The sequence below is a fragment of the Periophthalmus magnuspinnatus genome, chromosome 7, assembly GCF_009829125.3.
Source record: "Periophthalmus magnuspinnatus isolate fPerMag1 chromosome 7, fPerMag1.2.pri, whole genome shotgun sequence".
NCBI classification, from domain to species: Eukaryota; Metazoa; Chordata; class Actinopteri; order Gobiiformes; family Gobiidae; genus Periophthalmus; species Periophthalmus magnuspinnatus.
Genome location: NC_047132.1, coordinates 29,688,087 through 29,710,275, shown reverse-complemented (window position 1 = coordinate 29,710,275; position 22,189 = coordinate 29,688,087). Strand labels below are relative to the sequence as shown.

Genomic DNA, 22,189 nt, shown 5'->3' with positions numbered 1-22,189 from the left:
AATTCCATCACAAGTTTACCTTTTTTCATCATGAACTGTCCAATTTCCTCACATACATCAAAAAGCACTTTAGCACAGGCCCCCGTCTTTCTAAAGTGTAGTAAGGCAGACCATGGGTGATGTTATTGTCACTGAGAAACCAGTCAAACTGACGATGATTCAGACCTCTGGCTCTGATGAAATCAACAGTTTGGACAACAACTTCCATAACGTGATCCATTCTTAATGACCTGCAGCACAATGCCTCTTGGTGCAATGTAGTGAAATGTCCAAAAACCATCACCTCCATTTGAACTTTCTCTCTGATCTTTGCATTGAGGGCGCACCATCTGTAGCCAGGCTGACAGAACGAGACCAGTCCACACCTACTCTGCCCAGCGCACCAACAACAGCACATAAAATGTCCTCGGCTGCTGTGGCATCTAACACAGGCACCAACTCCAAAAACAGTTAAAGTCTCATCAACACCACGAATAAATATGTCCAGCTGAGCGACATCTGTAACACCAGTGCTGTCATTAATGGCAACTCCAATTTGTGTTTCAATTAACTGTCCAAATCTGTTGCTTGTTCTGAAATTCTTTCTGCCACACGACTCCTGGACAGGCCGATGTTGACAAAAACTTGTCGTTTCTTAGGACACACAATCAGCATTGTTCAGTGTGCAAGTTTTGACAAACTTGCCTTAATTGTACATCTTAGATGACTATTTTGCTAGCAATCAGGTAGCTCGCCTTTACAGCAGCATCACTAGCCTCTCAGCACTAGGTGAAAACACTGCCATTTCTTCTGGCCCAACAATAACTCGTTTATCTTCCATGCTCCAGATCAAGTCTCCATTTTTCACTATGCCAAGTCTCATTGTGGCATTTATTATATTCCTTCAGCACTGCCACTTGTACCATGGTCATACTAGTTTCCCCATTCACCACCACAAACAAAAAGGAATTAGTAAATTCTTGAAAAACCTGACAATAGAGGTCCACTTCTCTTATTTTGTTGATGTGTGTCCCAGTCAATTAAAGAGCTGGTTAACTGCCAGTCCAAGTACAAACTGTAGCTTTAAAGTGTCAAAATAAAACTTGCACACAAATTAACTGTTTGGATTCATTTATTAAATGAACAGAAAATGGGAGCGCAAGGCATGCATCAACATTTTACTGCAACCATTTCATGTCTCCTTGATAAAAAATTTAGCTGCACAATTTGAGTGTCAAAGTGCCGGGGTTAAATCATTTCATGACAAGCAGGCCTAGAGTATATAAAGTGATTGCGACGATTATTGCTCGACTTCAGCCATGTTGAGGGGGCACACACTGGAGTCCACAGTTGCTGTTGCAGCATTTGAGGTTCCTGGGACACTGACTGTCATCAGTGCAGCCCTTTTTACATGTGTTGAAATGGAGGATCGGGTCAGGGCAGGATCCTGGTTTGGTTTCTGTGAAAATACAGTTACAGGTCAAATCCACTCATTTTCTAATGTCAAAAAAGTACATTTCACACCCATCTTCATAATCAGGTGCTTTTTTTGTGAAATAGTGTTGTGGGGGCAATAAAAAAAAATTATATTCGTCCACTTTGAGGGAGTTACTGCAGCTCTGAAAACCCATCTGTTCTCACTGACATCTTGTATACATTTTTGTGAAGCACTTTAAATGGCACATCTGAAATGACTTCAGCTGCACAAACTTGCAAAGTATCAGTCAATGAACCGAGTCATCTTGAATTACAGATGAAGTAAATAAGTGAAGTGCATTACTTATGACTGGTCGTTGACAGATTTGCCCACAGCCATTGGAGCAGCATTTATCGTCCCCCTCACAGTCTTCGTCAGCGTAGCACACATGATCACAGATCCCAAAATCACCTGGACTAGGGCACAATCCTCGTTTGGCCTTAGGCTTAGGCCCACCTGTGGACAGTCAAGACGTTTCAATTAAAAACTAGGAAAACAATGCCTGGTATTTTAATACTGAAGATATTTGTAGTAACAAGTATCAATTTGTACAAAGAGTTGGGGCAAGGATAATGTAGGATTTGAACAACCACCACATGTATTCCTGAGGGACATGTTACCTCTTGGTTTTTCGCAAACGCGTCCACAGCCGTTGAAGCAGCACTTGAGGTTTCCCTCACATTGACTGTCTGAGAAGCATTCAGTCACACATCTGATGGCTCTTGGGTCAAAGTTTGTCTTGGGCTTGGGACATACTCCAGGTTTCTCTGAATGCACTGAAAAACAATTTTAATAAGTGGGAGTTGTCAAAATTAAATTTGACAACGAAATTTCTTTGATCATTCAAGAACATGGCCAACTCAAAAAAGACTGTCGATTTTATTCCACACCTACATTTTGACCAACTTCATGATCAGCTTCACTGAAATCTAAAAATTACGATCAGGTGCTTGGATTGTGAAATGGGATCACTGCCGCAGTTACAAGTGAACTAAACAGGAGTGGTTTTCTTATGACTGACAGGTGTGCAGTAAATTTGCAATTATACACCCATCATTGAATTAATGCTATATATATACACACACACATTCAGTGCCATGATGTGAGACATTCCAGACAAACAGGACCATGTTCCAGTTTACTGCATTAGTGATCAAGTAAATCCATGTCTAGTTTTCAATGTCACCAAAACATTAAAACCACTGGACATTGTGAGGAAAAAAAAAAAAAAAAAGCCACAACCTCATAGAATTGAGTATAAACGACATAGGTGTTCAATGTTCTCTATTTAAAATCATATTCAAAGTGACTGACCTTCCACAGCAGAGAGCAGAGGCACAAAGGCCAGGGTCACAGTCAGGAGGCAGAGGACAGAGCGCACCATGTTGTTCACTGCTGCAGACAGACAAATTCTGTAGACTCCTGACATAAGCGTATGAAAAAAATGCACTGCAACTTTTCCACCATTTAATATTATAATGATCTGATATTGTGTTTAGCTCAGAGTTGACACCTTTTCTTCTTGTAACCGTTTGTGTTGGTGAATTTGATGTAAATGTTCTATTACTCAGTTTTGGTGGACCGGCTTTATTGAGTTAAGAATGCTGCCGTTTTGCTCTTGGTGTAATGGGAGTCATGTCCTACAGTCGCCCTTGAGATCATAAAATAAACCAGAAGAAATTCAGTCCTCACACCTGAATGCTACATTGGTGTCAGATGAGACGAGCCAAACCTCTTTGGTAAAGGTTCAAATAACTTAACCTCGACTCTGCTGAGCTACCAGTCGAAGATGTTTCCATCTGTGCGAGTAATGCAGTTGGTTCATTACACAGGCCTAAATTTCAAGCAAACAGGTAAAAATGACAATATGCAAAGAAGTTTGGGATGTTTATTAACTGAAATGGTTGTGTAGTTAAAGTTTGCCTGTAACATAAGACAAGGTAGTGCGGTGCCTACTTGATTGCAATTGAAATATTAGAATTTCTGCTCACCTGTGTTGTCTTCCACCTTAAATGTTCCAGTCTAATGACTCCCCAGGCAGCCGGAGCATCTTAAGAAGGTTCCGGGCCAGACAACTGTGTGCTGAGGAGGAGGGGTGTCCAAATATTTTAGCTTCTTGTATCTAGTTTGTTTTCCACAGTTAACACTGATAAAGTAATATAGAGCTCTATTTGAATAACACATTGGATAGAAGAAAGATTTACACTGTTTTGCTAAAAAAAAATTAGGTTTAACAATGTTCTTGGATTTGCTGGAACTGACCTGTGCTGCAGTGTGGGAGTCACCAATTAAGGGAGAAGCTCTATAAAAGGAGCAAACCTTTTTTCTGAAATTGGAACATTTTTGGAAAAGGTGTTGGAGTGTGAGTGGGGGAAATGTGAGATAAGGTATATATTTAGATATTTTTATTCAAGAAAAAAATCATTTCAACTGTGTTGGGTTTTAATCTGCTCCTCTCAAAACCCACAATTCTTGGGGGATTCAGACTCTTTTAAAGCTCTGACACAATTACAAAACAACCCCATCAAAATTTCCGTGAAGCAGCTTGAAACCGACACGCTCGACACATATCTCTGACACTTCTGACATAACGAGGCCTCGGTTTGACTGGTCACGTGATTTTTGCCATGGTGAAGCGTGTATCGAAACAATACTCGGTGACACTTCCACTTCATAAGATTGATACAGTGTCGAGCTGAGAGGCTCGAGCGTAACATCTCTAGGGTAAAGGCTGTTACCTCATGGCCGATTTGAAACATTGCATTTATTTTTTTGTAAATATTCTTTAAATAAATGCACTTGGGTCTGCACTGGACAAATTAGTGGGAGGCAGATGAAGCTTCATGAAGTATTGAAGTATTTCATCCAATTGGTTCACTCCAGTACAAAGTTTCTTGAAGCTTCATTTGCTCTGGTAGGACATGTACTGGATGCAAAAATATCAGTTTGCATGAATTTGAAGTGTGGCATTTTGTAGAAAATGCCAGAAAATCTTCTGCAGAAATATTACTGTACATTCCTTGTGAGAAATTAGATAAAAATATTCCCACACAGAGGACATCCTCCTCTTCTTCGCTGGCTCCATTCTCTCCTGACTCTCTCCTCACTCTAAATTTCCCAACTCTTTCCAAATCATCTCTACCTTTCTCCAAGCTATCTCTAACTCTATCCAAACTGTCACTGACTGCATCTCTCCATCAAACACCTATGTTTTGAATGGAGCCTGAGGGTTTATATCGCTGTCAAAAGCTGAAGCACTTCCTGAATCATTCACGTGGTACATCCGGGCAGCGAGGCTTCGGACATCATTATTTTCAGCTCCTCTCCTAAATGAATGAACCAGAGTCTCTTCTCTTGAAAATTCTTTAAATACAGGACTTACAGCTGATTGACTATTATATAATGTGCTTTGAAATAAAGTAATCCAGCTGTTTTGTAAAGCTGGAACATTTTTTGATAAAGACAAAATTGGTAATTGGCTCCAATCTTCATGTCTGACTCTAAACTTTATTAAAACAGGTTGGATCAAAACATAAGGAAAACAAGGGTTCAAAGCTGTATCATTTTTCCCCAACTTCTGGTTCTTGAAGACCTGACCAAACGCCATGTCCAAAACAAAAAAGACATAACAATGAAAAATAAGGATGGTGCACACTGGGCAGGCCAACCCTATACAGAGCCGTCCCCATTCTTAACTTCCTACACAAATGAAAACAGGATGTCCCGACTCATAAGGCCAAACAAGCTACAGACCCAGGAGATGCCAGAAGGGAGCAGCGACAGACCCAGAGTGTGCAGAGTAACGTGCACACTCTGGCACATCGGAGCCACAGAGACCGGCGAGCAGAGAGTGAGCACACCGGGCTCACGAAACCAAAACTGGGAGGGGGGGGGGGGGGGGAAAAGTGCCCGAACCCAACAGGTACAAATGGAACCTTTAAAGAGTTTAATATATAAAACTACTGAAAACACATGAACTCCGTGTTAAGATGTAATTTTTATTAAACAAACAGGGAGCACAAAGTATGCATCAACATTTTACTGCAACAGCTTCATGCTGTTCATCTTGATAAAGTTAATGTATCTGCACAATTCTCATGAGATTCTTTAACCCCAGCTCTTCTGACATGACAAGCAGGTCTACACGGGACTGGCTCCTGGTTTGAGTTCTGTGAAGATAAACAGTTACAGGTCAAATCTGCAGAGGCAAACCCACATGTTTTACAATGTCAAAAAGCATTTTATTTCACACCTATGTTCATTATCAGATGCTTCTATTGTGAAATTTAACATGTGTTTAAATACGTGCACTATTTGTCTGCCTTCTGAGTAAATATATACACTTCAGTTTATTTCATCTGTAATTCAAGGAATCACTCAGGGTTAATTGACTGATACTATAAAAGTGCATTACTTATGACTGGTTCACAGATTGTCCCGCAGGTGGTGGGGCAGCATTTATCGTCCCCCTTGCAGTCTTGGTCAGAGGAGCATGCATGATCACAGATCCCATAATCACCTGGACTAGGGCACAATCCTGTTTTTCTTATAGGCTTATGCCCACCTGTGGACATTCAAGAAGTTTTGATTAAAAACAATAACTTAAGTCACCTTTTCAATACTGTTCAAGAAAAGACTGAAATGCATAGAAAAATATTCTTTGTACCAAGTAAAAATAATTCATACAAAAGGTGGGGCAAGGATAATGTAGAATTTGATCACTATAATATTGAGAAATCATGAGCAAAACTTAGCCCTCAAAAATACAAGGATGTTTGTTACCTGTTGGCCATTTACAAACATATCCACAGCCGTCGAAGCAGCACTTCAGGTTTCTCTCACAGTCACTGTCTCTGGAGCACTGACTCAGACAAATGGGGTCTGGCAAGTTTCTCTTGGGCTTGGGACAGAATCCAGGTTTCTCTGAATGCACTAAAAAAATTGTAATGAGTTGGCTAAGAAAGGAAATTTTCTGCTTCATAGTAACATTTTTAGATATGCAACTTTTACACAAATTTATGCATTTATTTTACGTCAAATTTCTATGCAATTCAAAAGAATGCGTTTTTATTTAACCTTTAGCCAGGAAAGTCCCATTAGGATTACTTGGCTTTCAAGGAAGATTGTTAAATTTTATTCTACACCTATATTCTGTGGCAACCTCATTTTTCTAAAGATCAACTGAAATAATCTAACCAGAACATGATCAGGTGTTTGTTCAATACCATTTCACAATCCAGTCGGCCCTGAGTCATCTCCTTTAATTACAGCTGAACCAAAACACAGGAGTGCATTAAATTTGCAATTAAACACCTGTAATTGAATTTATACAAATTCAATGCCATGCTGTGAAACATGCAGACAACATCATGTTCCAGTTTAGTGATCAAGTAAATCCATGTCTTTTTACAAACTAAAACATTAAAACCACTTGACATTGTGGGGAGAAAAATATGACACCATATGACGCTATGCAAGCTGAACGGAGTATAAATGACATGTTCAATGTTCTCTATTTAAAAGCATATTCAAAGTGACTGACCTTCCACAGCAGAGAGCAGAGGCACAAAGGCCAGGGCCACAGTCAGGAGGCAGAGGACAGAGCGCACCATGTTGTTCACTGCTGCAGACACAGACACAGATTAAACTCATGTACAGCTTCTATTTATCCTCCTGAAGAGGAGCCTCAGTACAGAGCTGTCCTTGTGCCCGCCCTGTATTAAACATGATCACACTGAGACTTCTTTAGGCGTGGCAATAATAGTAAGAATAATGGTCATATATCGTCTGCGAACCTAACCCAAGACACTTAAGATGAGGAAAAGATAAGCCTTTTAGTCCCACAGTGGGGAAATTCCAGTATGGGACTAATAAAGGCGCATCTTTTCCTCATACATCAATGTCAGGAATCTACAAAATCAATATCAAGTTTGAGGTGTACAAGTTTTTGTCCCATTCTCCTACAGGGTCAAATCAAATCACTTTGCGTGGAAGAAAAAAAGAAAATGCAATGCAACTTTTGCAGCATCCAATATTGCAAGGATCTGATATTTTGTGTTTAGTTCAGAGTTGACACCGTTCACTTGTGAAATTGATGTCAATGTTCCATTTTTCAGTTTTTTGGGGAACTGGCTCAGGTGAACCGAGACTGTCGTTTGTCTTGTTGTGGGTGAATTATGTCCTACAGTCGCCCTTGTGGTCAAAAAACAAACCAGAAGAAATTCAGTACATTTCCTCACACCTGAATGCTACATTGGTGTCAGATGAGACGAGCCAAACCTCCTTGGTAAAGGTTCAGTTAAGCTAAACTCAACTCTGAGCTACAAGTGGAAGATGTTCCCATCTGTGACTAATGTAGCTCGTCTATTACATAGGCCTAAACTTAAAGCAAACAGGTAAGAATTATAATACGCCAACAAGTTTGGGATATTCATTAATTACTTAAAACAGTTATGCAGTTAAAGTTGGCCTGTAACATAAAACATGAGTAAGTGCATCAGCTAATTAATTGCAATTGAATTGTTTGAATTTCTGCTCACCTGTGTTGTCTTCCACCTTAAATGTTCCAGTCTAATGACTCCCCAGGCAGCCGGAGCATCTTAAGAAGGTTCCGGGCCAGACAACTGTGTGCTGAGGAGGAGGGGTGTCCAAATATTTTAGCTTCTTGTATCTAGTTTGTTTTCCACAGTTAACACTGATAAAGTAATATAGAGCTCTATTTGAATAACACATTTGGTTGAAAAGAGATTAACACTATTTTGCTAAAAAATAACGTTTAACAATATTATTGGATTTGCTGGAACTGACCTGTGCTGCAGTGTGGGAGTCACCAATTAAGGGAGTGGCTCTATAAAAGGAGCCAACCTCAGTCTGATCAGAGAGTGAGCTGTGTGTAAAGTGATGGGGAAACTGAAACCTCATGAAACATTGAACCACTTTGACACAACTGCACTGAAAATGACACACTGCTTTGAATAATTTGACACAGTCAGAAGAGCAACATCTGTTGGATTTGTCTGTGTGATGCATTTGTGTAAATGTGATGTAAAGCTTTTGTGAACCTCACTTTCCCCCTTCCTCTAAACCCCACTCCCCTTTTATGTGACTTTTGTCTGGATGAATTTTATCACTTCCATTTTATTTTTATTCTCTTATAAATTATTCTCCTGTTTATTATGAAATTGTTTTAGATTATTTTGTGAAAACTTGTGTTTAAATTAAGTTGCTTTTCCCTCTTTGGCGCAACTCATGTTTTTAAATGTGCTTTACCAATAAAATGGCTACTTTCTAATAAAAAAAAAAAAAGTACTTTTCAAACTGGTGTCTTTGTGTCCTGTACTTATATGTATGTATTAGTTTTACTCTGACTTACTAAAGAGTTTGCAGCTACAGAGGCATTTTGGAAAAATTGGAGAATAAAATGATGTGGTTAAGTAACTGGGAAAGTGATTGTGCAACTGTAGTTTTTCTGAAATTGGAACATTTTTGGAAAAGGTATCGGGGATGTGAGTGGGGAAATGTAAGATATGGTATTGATAAAGTTTTAGAGATTTTCTCTTGAGCACAAATCAAACACTTGATTTTATTCGAGCTTATTAAGTCAAAGTGCTCCCATGCATATGACCGTGCTCTTTTTGGTGGTAATAGCTGTCCCTCCATATCTCTTCCTTATTGTCTCACTCACGCTCTCTATGGACCACTCAAACTCACTCTCAAGACTTACCTACCACTTACCTATATCACTTACCTAAAACTATGACTATGTGTATTATATAGGCCCAGGTGTGTGTTGATGTGAATCTGTGCATGTGGTGGAGTGTATCTTGTGTTATGTAATATGTCACCAAGTGTATATAAATGTATCTGTATTAGGTGTAATCTATTCTTACCTGTTGTTTCTTACCTGCTTTAATATAAACTTTCCCTTATTGAATAACTAGTAGTGTTAGAAATGTGTCAACAAAATGTCTTCCTCTCAAAACCCACAATTCTCTTTTAAAGCTCTGATACAATTACAAACCACCCCCATCAAAATTCCCGCAAAGCAGCTTGAAATCGAAACACTCGACACGCATCTCTGACACTTCTGACGTAACGAGGCCTCGGTTTAACTGGTCACGTGATTTTTGGTGTGGTGAAGCGTGTATCGAAACAATGCTCGGCGACACTTCCGCTTCATAGGGTTGATACAGTGTCGAGCTGAGAGGCTCAAGCGTAACATCTCTAGCACTTGGATCCACTGTGTTCCTTGTCAAAACTGTAGGTAACGCTGTTCATTTGAGGTACTCTGGGAGAAGACACTGATAAAATGTTTCCAAGCTCACAGAAGCAAATTTAATAATAATAATACATTTTATTTATAGGGCGCCTTTCTGGGCACTCAAGGTCACCTTACAATACAATATAATATACAATTTACAGACAGTTAAAATCAACATTTATGAACATACAGTTAAAAGCATTCAGATAAAAAACAATGAAAAGGACAGGGCAGTTTTGGATTATAAAGAACATGCCAGTCTGAACAAGTTTTTAAGTTTGGATTTGAAGTGTGAGAGTGTGAGAGTGTGTCAGTGTTGCGGAGGTCAGGAGGGAGAGAGTTCCAGAGCTGGGGAGCAGAGCGGCTGAAGGCCCTGCTCTCCATGGTGACAAGCCGGGCTGAGGGAACAGAGAGATGGAGAGAGGAAGAGGAGCCGAGAGAGCGAGCGGGTGTGGCAATATGGAGGAGGTCTGGAGGTGCAAGGTTATGGATGGCTTTGAATGTGTGGAGCAGGATTTTATATTGGATGTGGTGTGAGATGAGGAGCCAATGAAGTTTCTGTAGGATGGGTGTGATGTGGTTGATGGAAGGGGTGCGTGTGATGATGCGAGCTGCTGAATTCTGAACCAGCTGAAGTTTATGGAGTTCTTTATCTGTTCTTCATTGTTGCATCGCACAAATCTATTATTTCAAGTTGCATGTCCTCCAGCACATCAGACGTTTTGAGTGTAAATGTGGTGCGAAAAACTGGAAATTAGACCGTCATGAGACAGGTTGGTTTTACCCTTTTGATGATGTGTTGTTGCAATAGGAATCCTGCTCAGTACAAGAGGAACCGCAGGTTCAGACATTTGGTGCATGTGCTTGGCTGAGGAGCGAATTGGGCGACGCTTCCATCAATGGGATTATGACTAGTGATGGGCAGATGAAGCTTCATGAAGCATTGAAGCCTTTAATCCAATTGGTTCACTCCAGCGCAGAGCTTCTTGAAGCTTCTTGAAGCTTCATTTGCTCTAGTAGGACATCGACTAGATGCAAAAATATCAGTTGGCATGAATTTAAAGTGTGGCATTTTGCAGAAAGCCTCTGAATAAAACTGTCAGCAAAATAAAGAATATGCAAAACATGTATTGTAGTGATGACAGTATACTGTGTATACATATACATACATAAAATTATTTGGAAATGATCCTTTACAGTGAGGTGAGGGTGGTTGGGGTTGGAGTTGGAGTATGGACAATGATTGTTGAGGTTTGACCATTGATTATATTTTATTATGTTTTTTTGACAATATTTCTCCTGCTTTGGAAAACACTCGCTCACATGGCACAGATGAGGCAGGTGTACACAAGAATGCCACTGCCAACTAAATGAGGATAGACATATTTCCGTCTCTACCAATATTGAAGGGGGTCCTCCACCCTTCCAATATTTGGCTCCATCATATAGCGCTGGACCTCTGTATTTGCGTCTGCAAATACAGAGGTCATCGCCGTCATCCAGGCGACACCACAGGTTGTTACCTAAGAAACAAGAAGAGTCTAACAGCTCATATAAATGCAATTCAAATGGAATAACAATAGTACCTTGGGAAACAGCCTCAACAGTTTGTGACCTTGATGGCTGTGGTGGTGGTGAGGATGAAGAGGAGGTGGTGGTGGCCCTCATTATGGAAGCACATTCTGCTTTTACTCTTTTTTCTGCTTCACCCGCTCTTGCAGGGCTGAGAAATCCGATTTTTTTTTTAACCCTGGGTCCAGTAGTGTCGCAAGGCACGTAAGGCTCATGGCTTGTATCCTATCCAGCTTCTCTCTCAAGAGCTTCCTCAGTTTTTTAGCCAGAGAAGAACCAATGGATGGTGGTTTTTGCATTTCCTCACTGAGGCAATGATCTATCATAGCAAGTAAAGGTATGACCTTTGAGCCAGACACCCTTTTTTCCTACGAGAGCTCGGTGGTTGCATCATAAAATGGTCCTAGGACAACCAGACACTGGGAAATTATGCCATATTCCTCTGATGAAGTGGGTGAGATGTCTGTTGTGAGGCTTGCCCACCGTCTCTCTTTGCTCAAATAGTCGTCGTAGTATATTTTAAGTGTTGTTCCAGCGGGTTTCCACTTCCTGGATCAGTTTGAGTTGAAGCTTGCCCAGTTGTTCCTGCACCACTTCAAGCCTCTCCTTACAAAATACAATTAAAAAGCATTCATTAAATTGTCGAGGCAGCAGAACTATAAACTACGACGGAGTATAAGGGTCACTTAAATAAATTAAAAATTGCGGGCGCTATGAGAATAAAGTCATAGCATTTCAACATTAAAGTCGTAATTTTACGAGAATAAAGTTGAAGCCAGAAAAAGTAGTAATATTACGAGAAAAAAGTCGTAATATTATGAGAAAAAAGTCATATTTTTATGAGAATATAGGCTGCTGTGTGTGAATGAGTGACCAGTGCATTATGGAGAATTTGGAGCATTTTGTTCAGATAAACTTTCAACTGGGGTTTACGCACAATGAAATACTGTGTCTTTTAGCCCACCATCACCGCACTATCATCAGTATAAGTAGGAACCAAAAAGATTTGGAAGAAATTGCTATATCTGAACAAAATGCTCCAAATTCTCCATAACGCACTATCACTCATTCACGCACAGCAGCCTATATTCTCATAAAATACTACTTTTTCTCGTAATATTACGACTTTTTTCTCGTAAAATTGTTACTTTAATGTCGAAATGCTACAACTTTATTCTCGTAGTGCCTGCATGATTTATTTTATTTATGTGACCCTTATACTCCGTCGTAATAAACTAAAGCAGTCTTAAAGAAACTAATTCAACCACAAAACCTACCTTTGCAGTGGTACTGCTCCTAAAAGTCTCACTATCTTCCTGGATTTGGCCTGGATGTCAGAGAGCTCAGGTGTCTGGTCAAGGGCCTTCTTCACCACTAAGTTGAGGGTGTGAGCTACACATATGGCATGTTTGAGCTGTAGCTCCCTTGCACAAGCTCCATATTGGCAGCCCCATCTGTTACAAGGCATGTAACTTTTATCTTCGCCCATTCCTTCATGAGTGAGCCTTTTACTTGTGCAATATTTTCTGCAGTGTGTGCCTTTGGAAAATGTTGCACTCCCAAAACTGCTGTATTGCTGGAGTCATCAACAAAATGGCAGGTGACCGCGAGATAGGCCTCTGTGTTGTTGGAGGTCCACATATCTGTGAGACTCACAGCTGCTGCCTTCTCAGTGCTGGCCTTAGCTTTCTCCTTCATCTCCTGGTATCTGGCCTCCACCATGGCTTTCAAGACCTAAAGGAAAGAAAAAAGCATTTAGTTTAAAAGTACGAGGTGGCTGTCCTGTGACTGATGGACTCAGGTTTGAGCCTCAGTCCTGCCTGTCCACATTGTTAATGGTTATTATTCAGTAAAAGTACCATTTTCAATGCTTTTATTACCTTTTTAGTGCGGAGAACATAGCTAGGATTTAACGATTTAACAAATCTTTAAATCCTTTGTCCTCCACAATACTAACAGGCTGGGTGTCCTCAATTACCATGCTAACCAGGTCTTCATCTATTTGAGACTTTTCTCCTGAGGAAAGAAAATAAAGCCAAAGCACAAATATAAATATCACGCACATTAACTTATTACAGTTTTTGATGGCTCACCTGGTCTTGGTCCACATTCGGTGTCCTTATTCTCATGCAAAGCTCTGTAGTGCCCAAGCATGGATGAGGTGTTATATCCCAGCTCCCTGGCACATAGCAAACCTTGTACAAAAGTAAAGACAGCTGAAGATAAATTGCATTGCACAATCAATATTAATTATTAAAAAAATATTGGACATACCTTGTTGGGAGAAATGAGATCAAAATGTTCCCACACAGGGAAAAGCCTCTTCCTAGCTGGCTCCATTCTCTCCTGGCTCGCTCTCATCACTCTCCTAAATCTCCAAACTCCAAACTATCTGTAACTCTATCCCAACTGTCTCCAAACTTTCACTGACTGCATTTCTATTTCAAACACCCACATTTTGAAAGGAGCCTGAGGGTTTATATCGCTGCCAAAAGCTGAACCACTTCCTGAATCAGTCAGCAGTGGACATGGCAGATCGAACTTCTTTTGTGGACATAATTTCTTGACTGGATTATATTCTCTGGACCTTTACGGAACGAATGAGACCAACTTGGTGTGAATGTTGATGTTTGACAGAGCGCTCAAAAGGTAAGTGATGTCCAAATCCACATTTCTGACTTCTCTGTAAAAACAGCTTTCCTGTCAGCACTGCGGTGATTACAGGTGTAAATAGTTTACATATTCAGAAAGACAAATGCCGTAGCTTTCATTTGATGTGTAGATTGTGTGGGTGATGCAGAAATACACATACATTGCTGTAAAGTTGTTACGTTAAGTGGTTAAAGAGCCAGTCCAAGTACAAATTGTCAATATAAAACTTGCACAAATGAACTGTTTGGATTAATTTATTAAATGACGATCATCATTGTGGACTGTTGCCATATTCAGGGGGGATACACTGGAATCCACAGTTGCTGAAGCAGCATTTGAGGTTCCTGAGACACTGACTGTCATCAGCGCATTCTATTTTACATGTGGTGAAAAAAGGGCTCGTGTCAGGGCAGGATCTTACAGGTCAAATCTGTTTAGAGGCAAACCCACAGTAAGAAAGCATGTTTTACAATGTCAAAATATACATTTTATTTCACGTGCCAATATTGTGGGTGCAATAAGAGGTTTCTATTGGTCCTCTGAGTTACTGCAGCCCTATACTCCAGAGCCCTGAGGTCAGCTGACCAGCTCCTGCTGGTTGTGCACAAAGCCTTGGTCAGCTGAGCTATATAAACCTTGAGTAGTATCAGTCAATTAACCCCGAGGCATCACCTTGAATTACAGATCAAGTAAATAACTGAACAGTGCATTACTTATGACTGGTCGCTGACAGGTATGTCCACAGCCATTGGAGCAGCATTTATCTTCCCCCTTACAGTCTTCATCAAAAGTGCAATTTTTGACACATTCTCCAAAACGACTTGGACCAGGGCACAATCCTAGTTTCTTAGGCCCACCTGTGGACATTCAAGAAGTTCACATAAAAAAATGTTCCTGGCATTTTTTAAATACTGAAATATACATAAAAATATTCTTAGAAACAGTAACAAGTATTAATTTATACAAAAGGTGAGACAAGGATAATGTAGGATTTCATCACCATTACTGAGAAACCATGAGCAATACATAAAAAACATCCACCACATGTATTCCTGAGGGACATGTTACCCTCCCCGAACCGCCACCCCCTCCCCGAACCGCCACCTTAACGTGGTGGAGGGGTTTGAGCACCCGAATGATCCTGGGAGCTATGTTGTCGGGGGCTTCATGCCCCTGGTAGGGTCACCCATGGCAAACAGGTCCTGGGAGACGGGTCTGACTAAGAGCGGTTCAGAAGCCCCCATGGAAAGAAAAAGATCAAGGCCAGTTACGTTGCCCGGACTGGCGTTACCGGGGCCCCACCCTGGAGCCAGGCCTGGGGTGGGTGCTCGGCAGCTAGCGCCTGGTGGCCGGGCCTTTCCCCACGGGGCCCGGTCGGGCCCAGCCCGAAGGAACGACGTGGGGCCGTCCTCCCGTGGACCCACCACCTGCGGGAGGAGCCATGCGGGGCGGGTGCGGAGAGATCCGGGCGGCAGTCGAAGGCGGGACCTCGACGACCGGATCTCCGGACATGGAGACTAGCTCTGGGGACGTGGAACGTCACCTTGCTGGGGGGGAAGGAGCCTGAGCTTGTGCGGGAGGTTGAGCGTTACCGGCTAGATATAGTCGGCCTCACCTCCACGCACAGCTCGGGCTCTGGAACCCAACTTCTTGAGAGGGGTTGGACTCTCCATTTCTCTGGCATTGCCCGCGGGGAGCGGCGAGCTGGTGTGGGCTTGCTCATTGCCCCACAGCTCAGCCGCTGCATGTTGGGGTTCACTCCGGTGAACGAGAGGGTCGCGTCCCTGCGCCTTCGGGTTGGGGACAGGTCTCTCACTGTTGTGTCGGCCTACGGGCCTAACAGCAGTGCAGAGTACCCGGCCTTCTTGGAGTCCCTGGGAGGGGTACTAGACAGTGCACCAACCGGGGACTCCGTTGTTCTCCTGGGGGACTTCAACGCCCATGTGGGTAACGACAGTGACACTTGGAGGGGCGTGATTGGGAGGAACGGCCTCCCTGATCTGAACCCGAGCGGTGTTTTGTTATTGGACTTCTGTGCTAGTCACAGTTTGTCCATAACAAACACCATGTTCGAGCACAAGGGTGTCCATCGGTGCACGTGGCACCAGGACACTCTAGGTTGGAGGTCGATGATCGACTTTGTTGTCGTGTCATCTGACCTCCGACTGCGTGTCTTGGACACTCGGGTGAAGAGAGGGGCTGAGCTGTCAACTGATCACCACCTGGTGGTGAGTTGGATCCGCTGGCGGAGGAGGAAGCCCGACAGACCTGGCAGGCCCAAGCGCATTGTGAGGGTCTGCTAGGAATGTCTGGCGGAGCCCTCTGTCAGGGGGTCTTCAACTCCCACCTCCGGGAGAGCTTCTCTCTGATCCCGGGGGAGGTTGGAGACATGGACTCCGAGTGGGCCATGTTCTCCACCTCTATTGTTGATGCGGCTGCTCGTAGCTGTGGTCGTAAGGTCTATGGTGCTTGTCGCGGCGGCAATCCCCAAACCCGGTGGTGGACACCGGAAGTAAGGGATGCCGTCAAGCTGAAGAAGGAGTCCTATCGAGCCTGGTTGGCTCATGGGACTCCTGAGGCAGCTGATGAGTACCGGCGGGCCAAGCGTGCTGTGGCTCGGGCAGTCACAGAGGCAAAAACTCGGGGTTGGGAGGAGTTCGGGGAGGCCATGGAGGAGGACTATCGAATGACCTCAAAAAGATTCTGGCAAACCGTCCGACGCCTCAGGAGGGGGAAGCAGTGCTTCACCAACACTGTTTACAGTGCGGGTGGAGAGCTGCTGACCTCGACGGGGGATGTTGTCGGGCGGTGGAAGGAATACTTTGAGGATCTCCTCAATCCCACTGTCACGTCTTCCGAGGAGGTAGATATATGGATATATTGTGTATGTATGTATGTATGTATATGTATATATATATATATATATTTATATTTATATATATTTATGTGTGTGTAGGGCAAAGTAAAAGAAAAGGAATACTTGCCAAGCCATCATTGGGTGTTGCGCACAGGGTGATGGACCCCATTACATAAGCTTTACAGCTTCTTGGGGGTTCCATGTTTTTCACAGGGTCAATTGGGAATAGGTGAACGATAGACACTTCCATATGTAGCATATAAACGCAGAATTGTAGATAGTATGTTGCTACGTGTGTGTATGTGCCTTACTAAACTTTGACCATTGTGAAAAAAATAAATTGAAAAAAAAAATTGAAATTGAAGCAGAAACTGGGGACCCAGAGGCGGACTCGTCCATCACCCTGGCTGAAGTTACTGAGGTGGTTGGCAAGCTCCTCGGTGGCAAGGCTCCGGGGGTGGACGAGATCCGTCCCGAGTACCTCAAGTCTCTGGATGTTGTGGGGCTGTCTTGGCTGACACGTCTCTGCAACATCGCGTGGCGGTCGGGGACAGTACCTGTGGAATGGCAGACCGGGGTGGAGGTCCCTCTGTACAAGAAGGGGGACCAGAGGGTGTGTTCCAATTACAGGGGAATCACACTCCTCAGCCTTCCCGGTAAGGTCTATTCCAGGGTACTGGAGAGGAGAATCCGACCGATAGTCGAACCTCGGATTCAGGAGGAGCAGTGTGGTTTTCGTCCTGGTCGTGGAACACTGGACCAGCTCTATACTCTTCATCGGGTCCTCGAGGGCTCATGGGAGTATGCCCAACCAGTCCACATGTGTTTTGTGGATCTGGAGAAGGCATTCGACCGTGTCCCTCGTGGTGTCCTTTGGGGGGTGCTCTGGGAGTATGGGGTCCGGGGCTCTTTGCTAAGGGCTGTCCGGTCCCTGTATGACCGGAGCAGGAGCTGTGTTCGCATTGCCGGCAGTAAGTCAGACCTGTTCCCGGTGCATGTTGGACTCCGCCAGGGCTGCCCTTTGTCACCGAGTCTGTTCATTATATTTATGGACAGAATTTCTAGGCGCAGCCAGGGGCCGGAGGGGGCCTGGTTTGGGAACCACAGGATTTCATCTCTGCTGTTTGCAGATGATGTTGTCCTGATGGCTTCTTCGAGCCAGGACCTCCAGCAGGCACTGGGGCGGTTTGCAGCCGAGTGTGAAGCGGCTGGGATGAGAATCAGCTCCTCCAAATCCGAGGCCATGGTTCTCGACCGGAAAAAGGTGGTTTGCTCTCTCCGGGTGGGTGGTGAGTCTCTGCCCCAAGTGGAGGAGTTCAAGTATCTCGGGGTCTTGTTCACGAGTGAGGGAAGGATGGAGCGTGAGATTGACAGGCGGATCGGTGCAGCGTCTGCAGTGATGCGGTCGCTGTATCGGTCCGTTGTGGTGAAGAAGGAGCTGAGCCGGAAGGCGAAGCTCTCGATTTACCGGTCAATCTACGTTCCTACCCTCACCTATGGTCATGAGCTTTGGGTAATGACCGAAAGGACAAGATCGCGGATACAAGCGGCTGAAATGGGCTTCCTCCGCAGAGTGGCCGGGCGCACCCTTAGGGATAGGGTGAGGAGCTCGGTCACACGGGAGGAGCTCGGAGTAGAGCCGCTGCTCCTACACGTTGAGAGGAACCAGCTGAGGTGGCTCGGGCATCTGCTCAGGATGCCTCCTGGACGCCTCCCTAGGGAGGTGTTCTGGGCATGTCCCACCGGGAGGAGGCCCCGGGGAAGACCCAGGACACGCTGGAGGGACTATGTCTCTCGGCTGGCCTGGGAACGCCTTGGGGTCCCACCGGAGGAGCTGGAGGACGTGTCCGGGGTGAGGGAAGTCTGGGAGTCCCTGCTTAGACTGCTGCCCCCGCGACCCGGCCCCGGATAAGCGGAAGAAAATGGATGGATGGATGGATGGACATGTTACCTATTGGCTTTTCACAAACATGTCCACAGCCGTCGAAGCAGCACTTCCGGTTTCCCTGACATTCACTGTCTGTGGAGCACTGATCCAGACAACCGGCCTCTGTGTGAATGTCTGTCCTGGGCTTGGGACAGACTCCAGGTTTCTCTGAATCCACTGGAAACAAATTTAATGAATTAGCCAAAAAAAAAAAAAAAAAAAGTCTCTTCAGTCTGACACCATTTCACTTAATCATATGTGTTCAATGTTCTCCATTTAAAAGCATATTCAAAGTGACTGACCTTTCACAGCAGAGAGCAGAGGCACAAAGGCCAGGGCCACAGTCAGGAGGCAGAGGACAGAGCGCACCATGTTGTTCACTGCTGCAGACACAGACACAGATTAAACTCATGTACAGCTTCTATTTATCCTCCTGAAGAGGAGCCTCAGTACAGAGCTGTCCTTGTGCCCGTCCTGTATTAGACACAATCATACACAAGCAATTTGTACATCAAATTTAATATTGATGCTGTAGATTCCTGCTCTGCTGAAGATGTGTCCATCTGTGCGAGTAATGCAGTTAGTTCATCACACAGGTCTAAACTCAAAGCAAACAAGTAAAAATGACAATGTGCAAAGAAGCTCTGGATGTCAATTAACTGAAACATTTGTGCAGTTAAAGTTCGCCTATGACATAAGACAAGGTAGTGAATTGGCTAATAAATTGCAATTGAAATGTTAGAATTTCTACTCACCTGTGTTGTCTTCCACCTTAAATGTTCCAGTCTAATGACTCCCCAGGCAGCCGGAGCATCTTAAGAAGGTTCCGGGCCAGACAACTGTGTGCTGAGGAGGAGGGGTGTCCAAATATTTTAGCTTCTTGTATCTAGTTTGTTTTCCACAATTAACACTGATAAAGTAATATAGAGCTCTATTTTAATAACAGATTTAATTGAAAAGACATTAACACTGTTTTGCTAAAAATAACGTTTAACAATATTATTGGATTTGCTGGAACTGACCTGTGCTGCAGTGTGGGAGTCACCAATTAAGGGAGTGGCTCTATAAAAGGAGCCAACCTCAGTCTGATCAGAGAGTGAGCTGTGTGTATGGACTGTTACCTCATGGCTGATTTGAAATGTTGCGTTTTTGTTTTTTTGTAAATATTTTTTCAATGAATGCTAGTGATGTGCTGATGAAGCTTCATGAAGCCTTTCATCCAATTGGTTCACTTCAGCACAAAGCTTCTTAGGATGCAGAAATTGTGTGTGTGTGTGTGTGTGTGTGGCATTTTGCAGAAAGTCTGACTAAAACTGTCAGCAAAATAAAGAAGTATGCAAAACATGTATACTGAAGTGATGGCAGTATACTGTGTGTGTGTGTGTGTGTGTGTGTGTGTGTGTGTGTATATATATATATATATATATATATATACACACACACACACACTGTGTATATGTGTGTATGTGTGCGGAAAACACCCGCTCACAGGGCACAGATGAGGCGTACACAAGAATGCCACTGCTAATGTATATAAATTCACACATGTACATGGGCTCTGGATACACATTTTTCTGTCTCTCCCAGTATTGAAGGGTCCTCCAGCCTTGCAGTATTTGGCTCCATCATGTAGCGTTGGACCTCAATATTTGCATCTGCTCTCACGTTTTGTGTTTGTGTCTGACACTGTCATCCAGGCGACACCACAGGTTGTTACTCGTGGCAAAATCCGTAACCACTTACTGAATCAGTCACGTGGTACATCCGGGCAGCGAGGCTTCGAACGTCATCATTTTGAGCTCCTCCCCTAAATGAAGTAAGCCTCGATACACGCATGGCAGAAACGTCCCCTCCCCTACTCGGCACATGCTTCAAAGCCTCGATATGGAACGTCACATCACTAATAAATGCACTTGTGTAGTGATGTCAAAATGAGGCTTTGGGGCTTTGAACCCTTTGGGACTATTGTGTTGGAATTTGGTTTATTACTTGAAGCTTCACTGATTTGAATGTGGGCGTCATCTGCTGGTGCATTGGTTTTACTGCAGCCATGTAAAAGGTGATGGCCCTGCAAGTGTGCACTTTGAGTTTCACTGTATTTGAGCACTTTTGTTATTAAGTTACCACAGTTGGTAACTTTTACTCTGTATTGTATGTCTCTTTGTTTCCCTTTGTCTTTGTACGTTTGTCAATGAAGACAATAATTTCCCCCTCTTGGGGATCAATAAAATATATATTTCTACATAAAACTCAAGCACACTTCAGTTCATGTGTTGCTTTTCCTTCTACCAATATGTAGATGGTTCACTTAACTGTCATCCCCCAATGTTAAAAACATGAAGAATTAAATGTTTAAAATAAATGAACCATTAAAGAATAGGTGAATATGCAAATAAAAATAGATTATTGACCTAATGATTCTGACAATTGTGAGTTCATGTATGTATATTCTATATGTTTTATGTACAGGTGGGGGGTGGTACAGGTTTGGGAACTGGGCTTTGTGTGTCATCCAGTACAGCAGAGGGTCCTCTGAACGTTTGTGTGGAGGGGCTGACAAATAACACTGCACCTCCACATTGGCATCAGCAGTGGCATTCCACAGGTCAATGGCTGCAAATTAAACAATACATGAAGTTTAGTCAGAACATGAATACGTGCCAGTAAATTTGTCCACATTCTATAGTTTTTGTACGTTGGGATTGGGAAGATGCAGCTGGTTCTGGCTGTGCTCTTGAAGTAGATGATGGCTCCTCTTCACGGGACACATTCCGCATCATTGCAGCACACTCCGATTTTACTCCGACAGCTGACTCGGCATTTGCAGAGCTTTGGAATCCGACTGTTTTAAATCTTGGATCAAGTAATGACGCTAACCAGAAGACACTCGTGGTCTCTATTCCACTGAGTTTGTCATTCAAAATTCTCTTTAGGTTTATGCCAAGGTGTTTCGCCATTTAATTTGTGCTTTGTGCAATCACTCGAGTTTATCTTAACTGAACCTTTACCAAGGAGGTTTGGCTCGTCTCATCTGACACCAATGTAACATTCAGGTGTGAGGAAACACACTGAATTTCTTCTGGTTTGTTTTCTGATCATAAGGGCGACTGTAGGACATGACCCACATCACAAGAGCAAAACATTCTTGACTCACTAGAGCCAGTCCCCCAAAAAACTGATGAATAGAACATTTACATCAACTTCAGAACAAAAGGTGTCAACTCTGAACTAAACACAAAATCAGATCATTACAATATTAGATGGTGAAAAAGTGGCAGTGCATTTTTTTCCCCTCATACACCTATGTCAAGAATCTACAGAATCAATATTAAATTTGATTTGTATTAGTTTTTGTCCCATTTTCCTACAGTGTCAAATCAACTTGTGGATCTTAGGTTTCCTGGGTGAGGTCCACAGACGATATGACCATTATTCTTACTATTGCCAAAGAAGTCTCAGTATGAT

The 22,189-nt window shown here is 43.2% G+C and overlaps 2 protein-coding genes across 2 annotated transcripts; both read right to left on the bottom strand.

Moving 5' to 3' along the window:
• Window positions 1–1,292: 1,292 nt before the first annotated feature.
• LOC129456353 (WAP four-disulfide core domain protein 2-like) lies at window positions 1,293–19,164 on the bottom strand. Its single transcript, XM_055222764.1, has 4 exons — window positions 19,027–19,164; window positions 18,749–18,901; window positions 1,760–1,912; window positions 1,293–1,438 (listed from the first exon to the last, which is right to left on the bottom strand). The coding sequence occupies exons 1-4, from the start codon at window positions 19,094–19,096 to the stop codon at window positions 1,293–1,295; spliced, it is 522 nt and encodes a 173-aa protein (XP_055078739.1). The 5' UTR covers window positions 19,097–19,164.
• LOC129456400 (WAP four-disulfide core domain protein 18-like) lies at window positions 5,436–7,140 on the bottom strand. The gene is made up of 4 exons (XM_055223175.1): window positions 6,999–7,140; window positions 6,239–6,388; window positions 5,871–6,020; window positions 5,436–5,625 (listed from the first exon to the last, which is right to left on the bottom strand). Exons 1-4 carry the CDS (start codon window positions 7,066–7,068, stop codon window positions 5,597–5,599), a joined length of 399 nt encoding a protein of 132 aa, XP_055079150.1. The 5' UTR covers window positions 7,069–7,140; the 3' UTR covers window positions 5,436–5,596.
• Window positions 19,165–22,189: the final 3,025 nt, after the last annotated feature.

Bases quoted from the DNA above. Each gene is read 5' to 3' on its own strand.
- LOC129456400 (XM_055223175.1), bottom strand. From the start codon at position 7,068: ATGGTGCGCTCTGTCCTCTGCCTCCTGACTGTGGCCCTGGCCTTTGTG. The intron at 6,389-6,998 runs GTCAGTCACTTT...CAATTTTTTTAG, and splicing joins TCTGCTCTCTGCTGTGGAAG to TGCATTCAGAGAAACCTGGA. The intron at 6,021-6,238 runs GTAACAAACATC...GAATGTCCACAG, and splicing joins TGTTTGTAAATGGCCAACAG to GTGGGCATAAGCCTATAAGA.
- LOC129456353 (XM_055222764.1), bottom strand. From the start codon at position 19,096: ATGGTGCGCTCTGTCCTCTGCCTCCTGACTGTGGCCCTGGCCTTTGTG. The intron at 18,902-19,026 runs GTCAGTCACTTT...ATTTGTTTCCAG, and splicing joins TCTGCTCTCTGCTGTGAAAG to TGGATTCAGAGAAACCTGGA. The intron at 1,913-18,748 runs GTAACATGTCCA...GACTGTCCACAG, and splicing joins TGTTTGTGAAAAGCCAATAG to GTGGGCCTAAGCCTAAGGCC.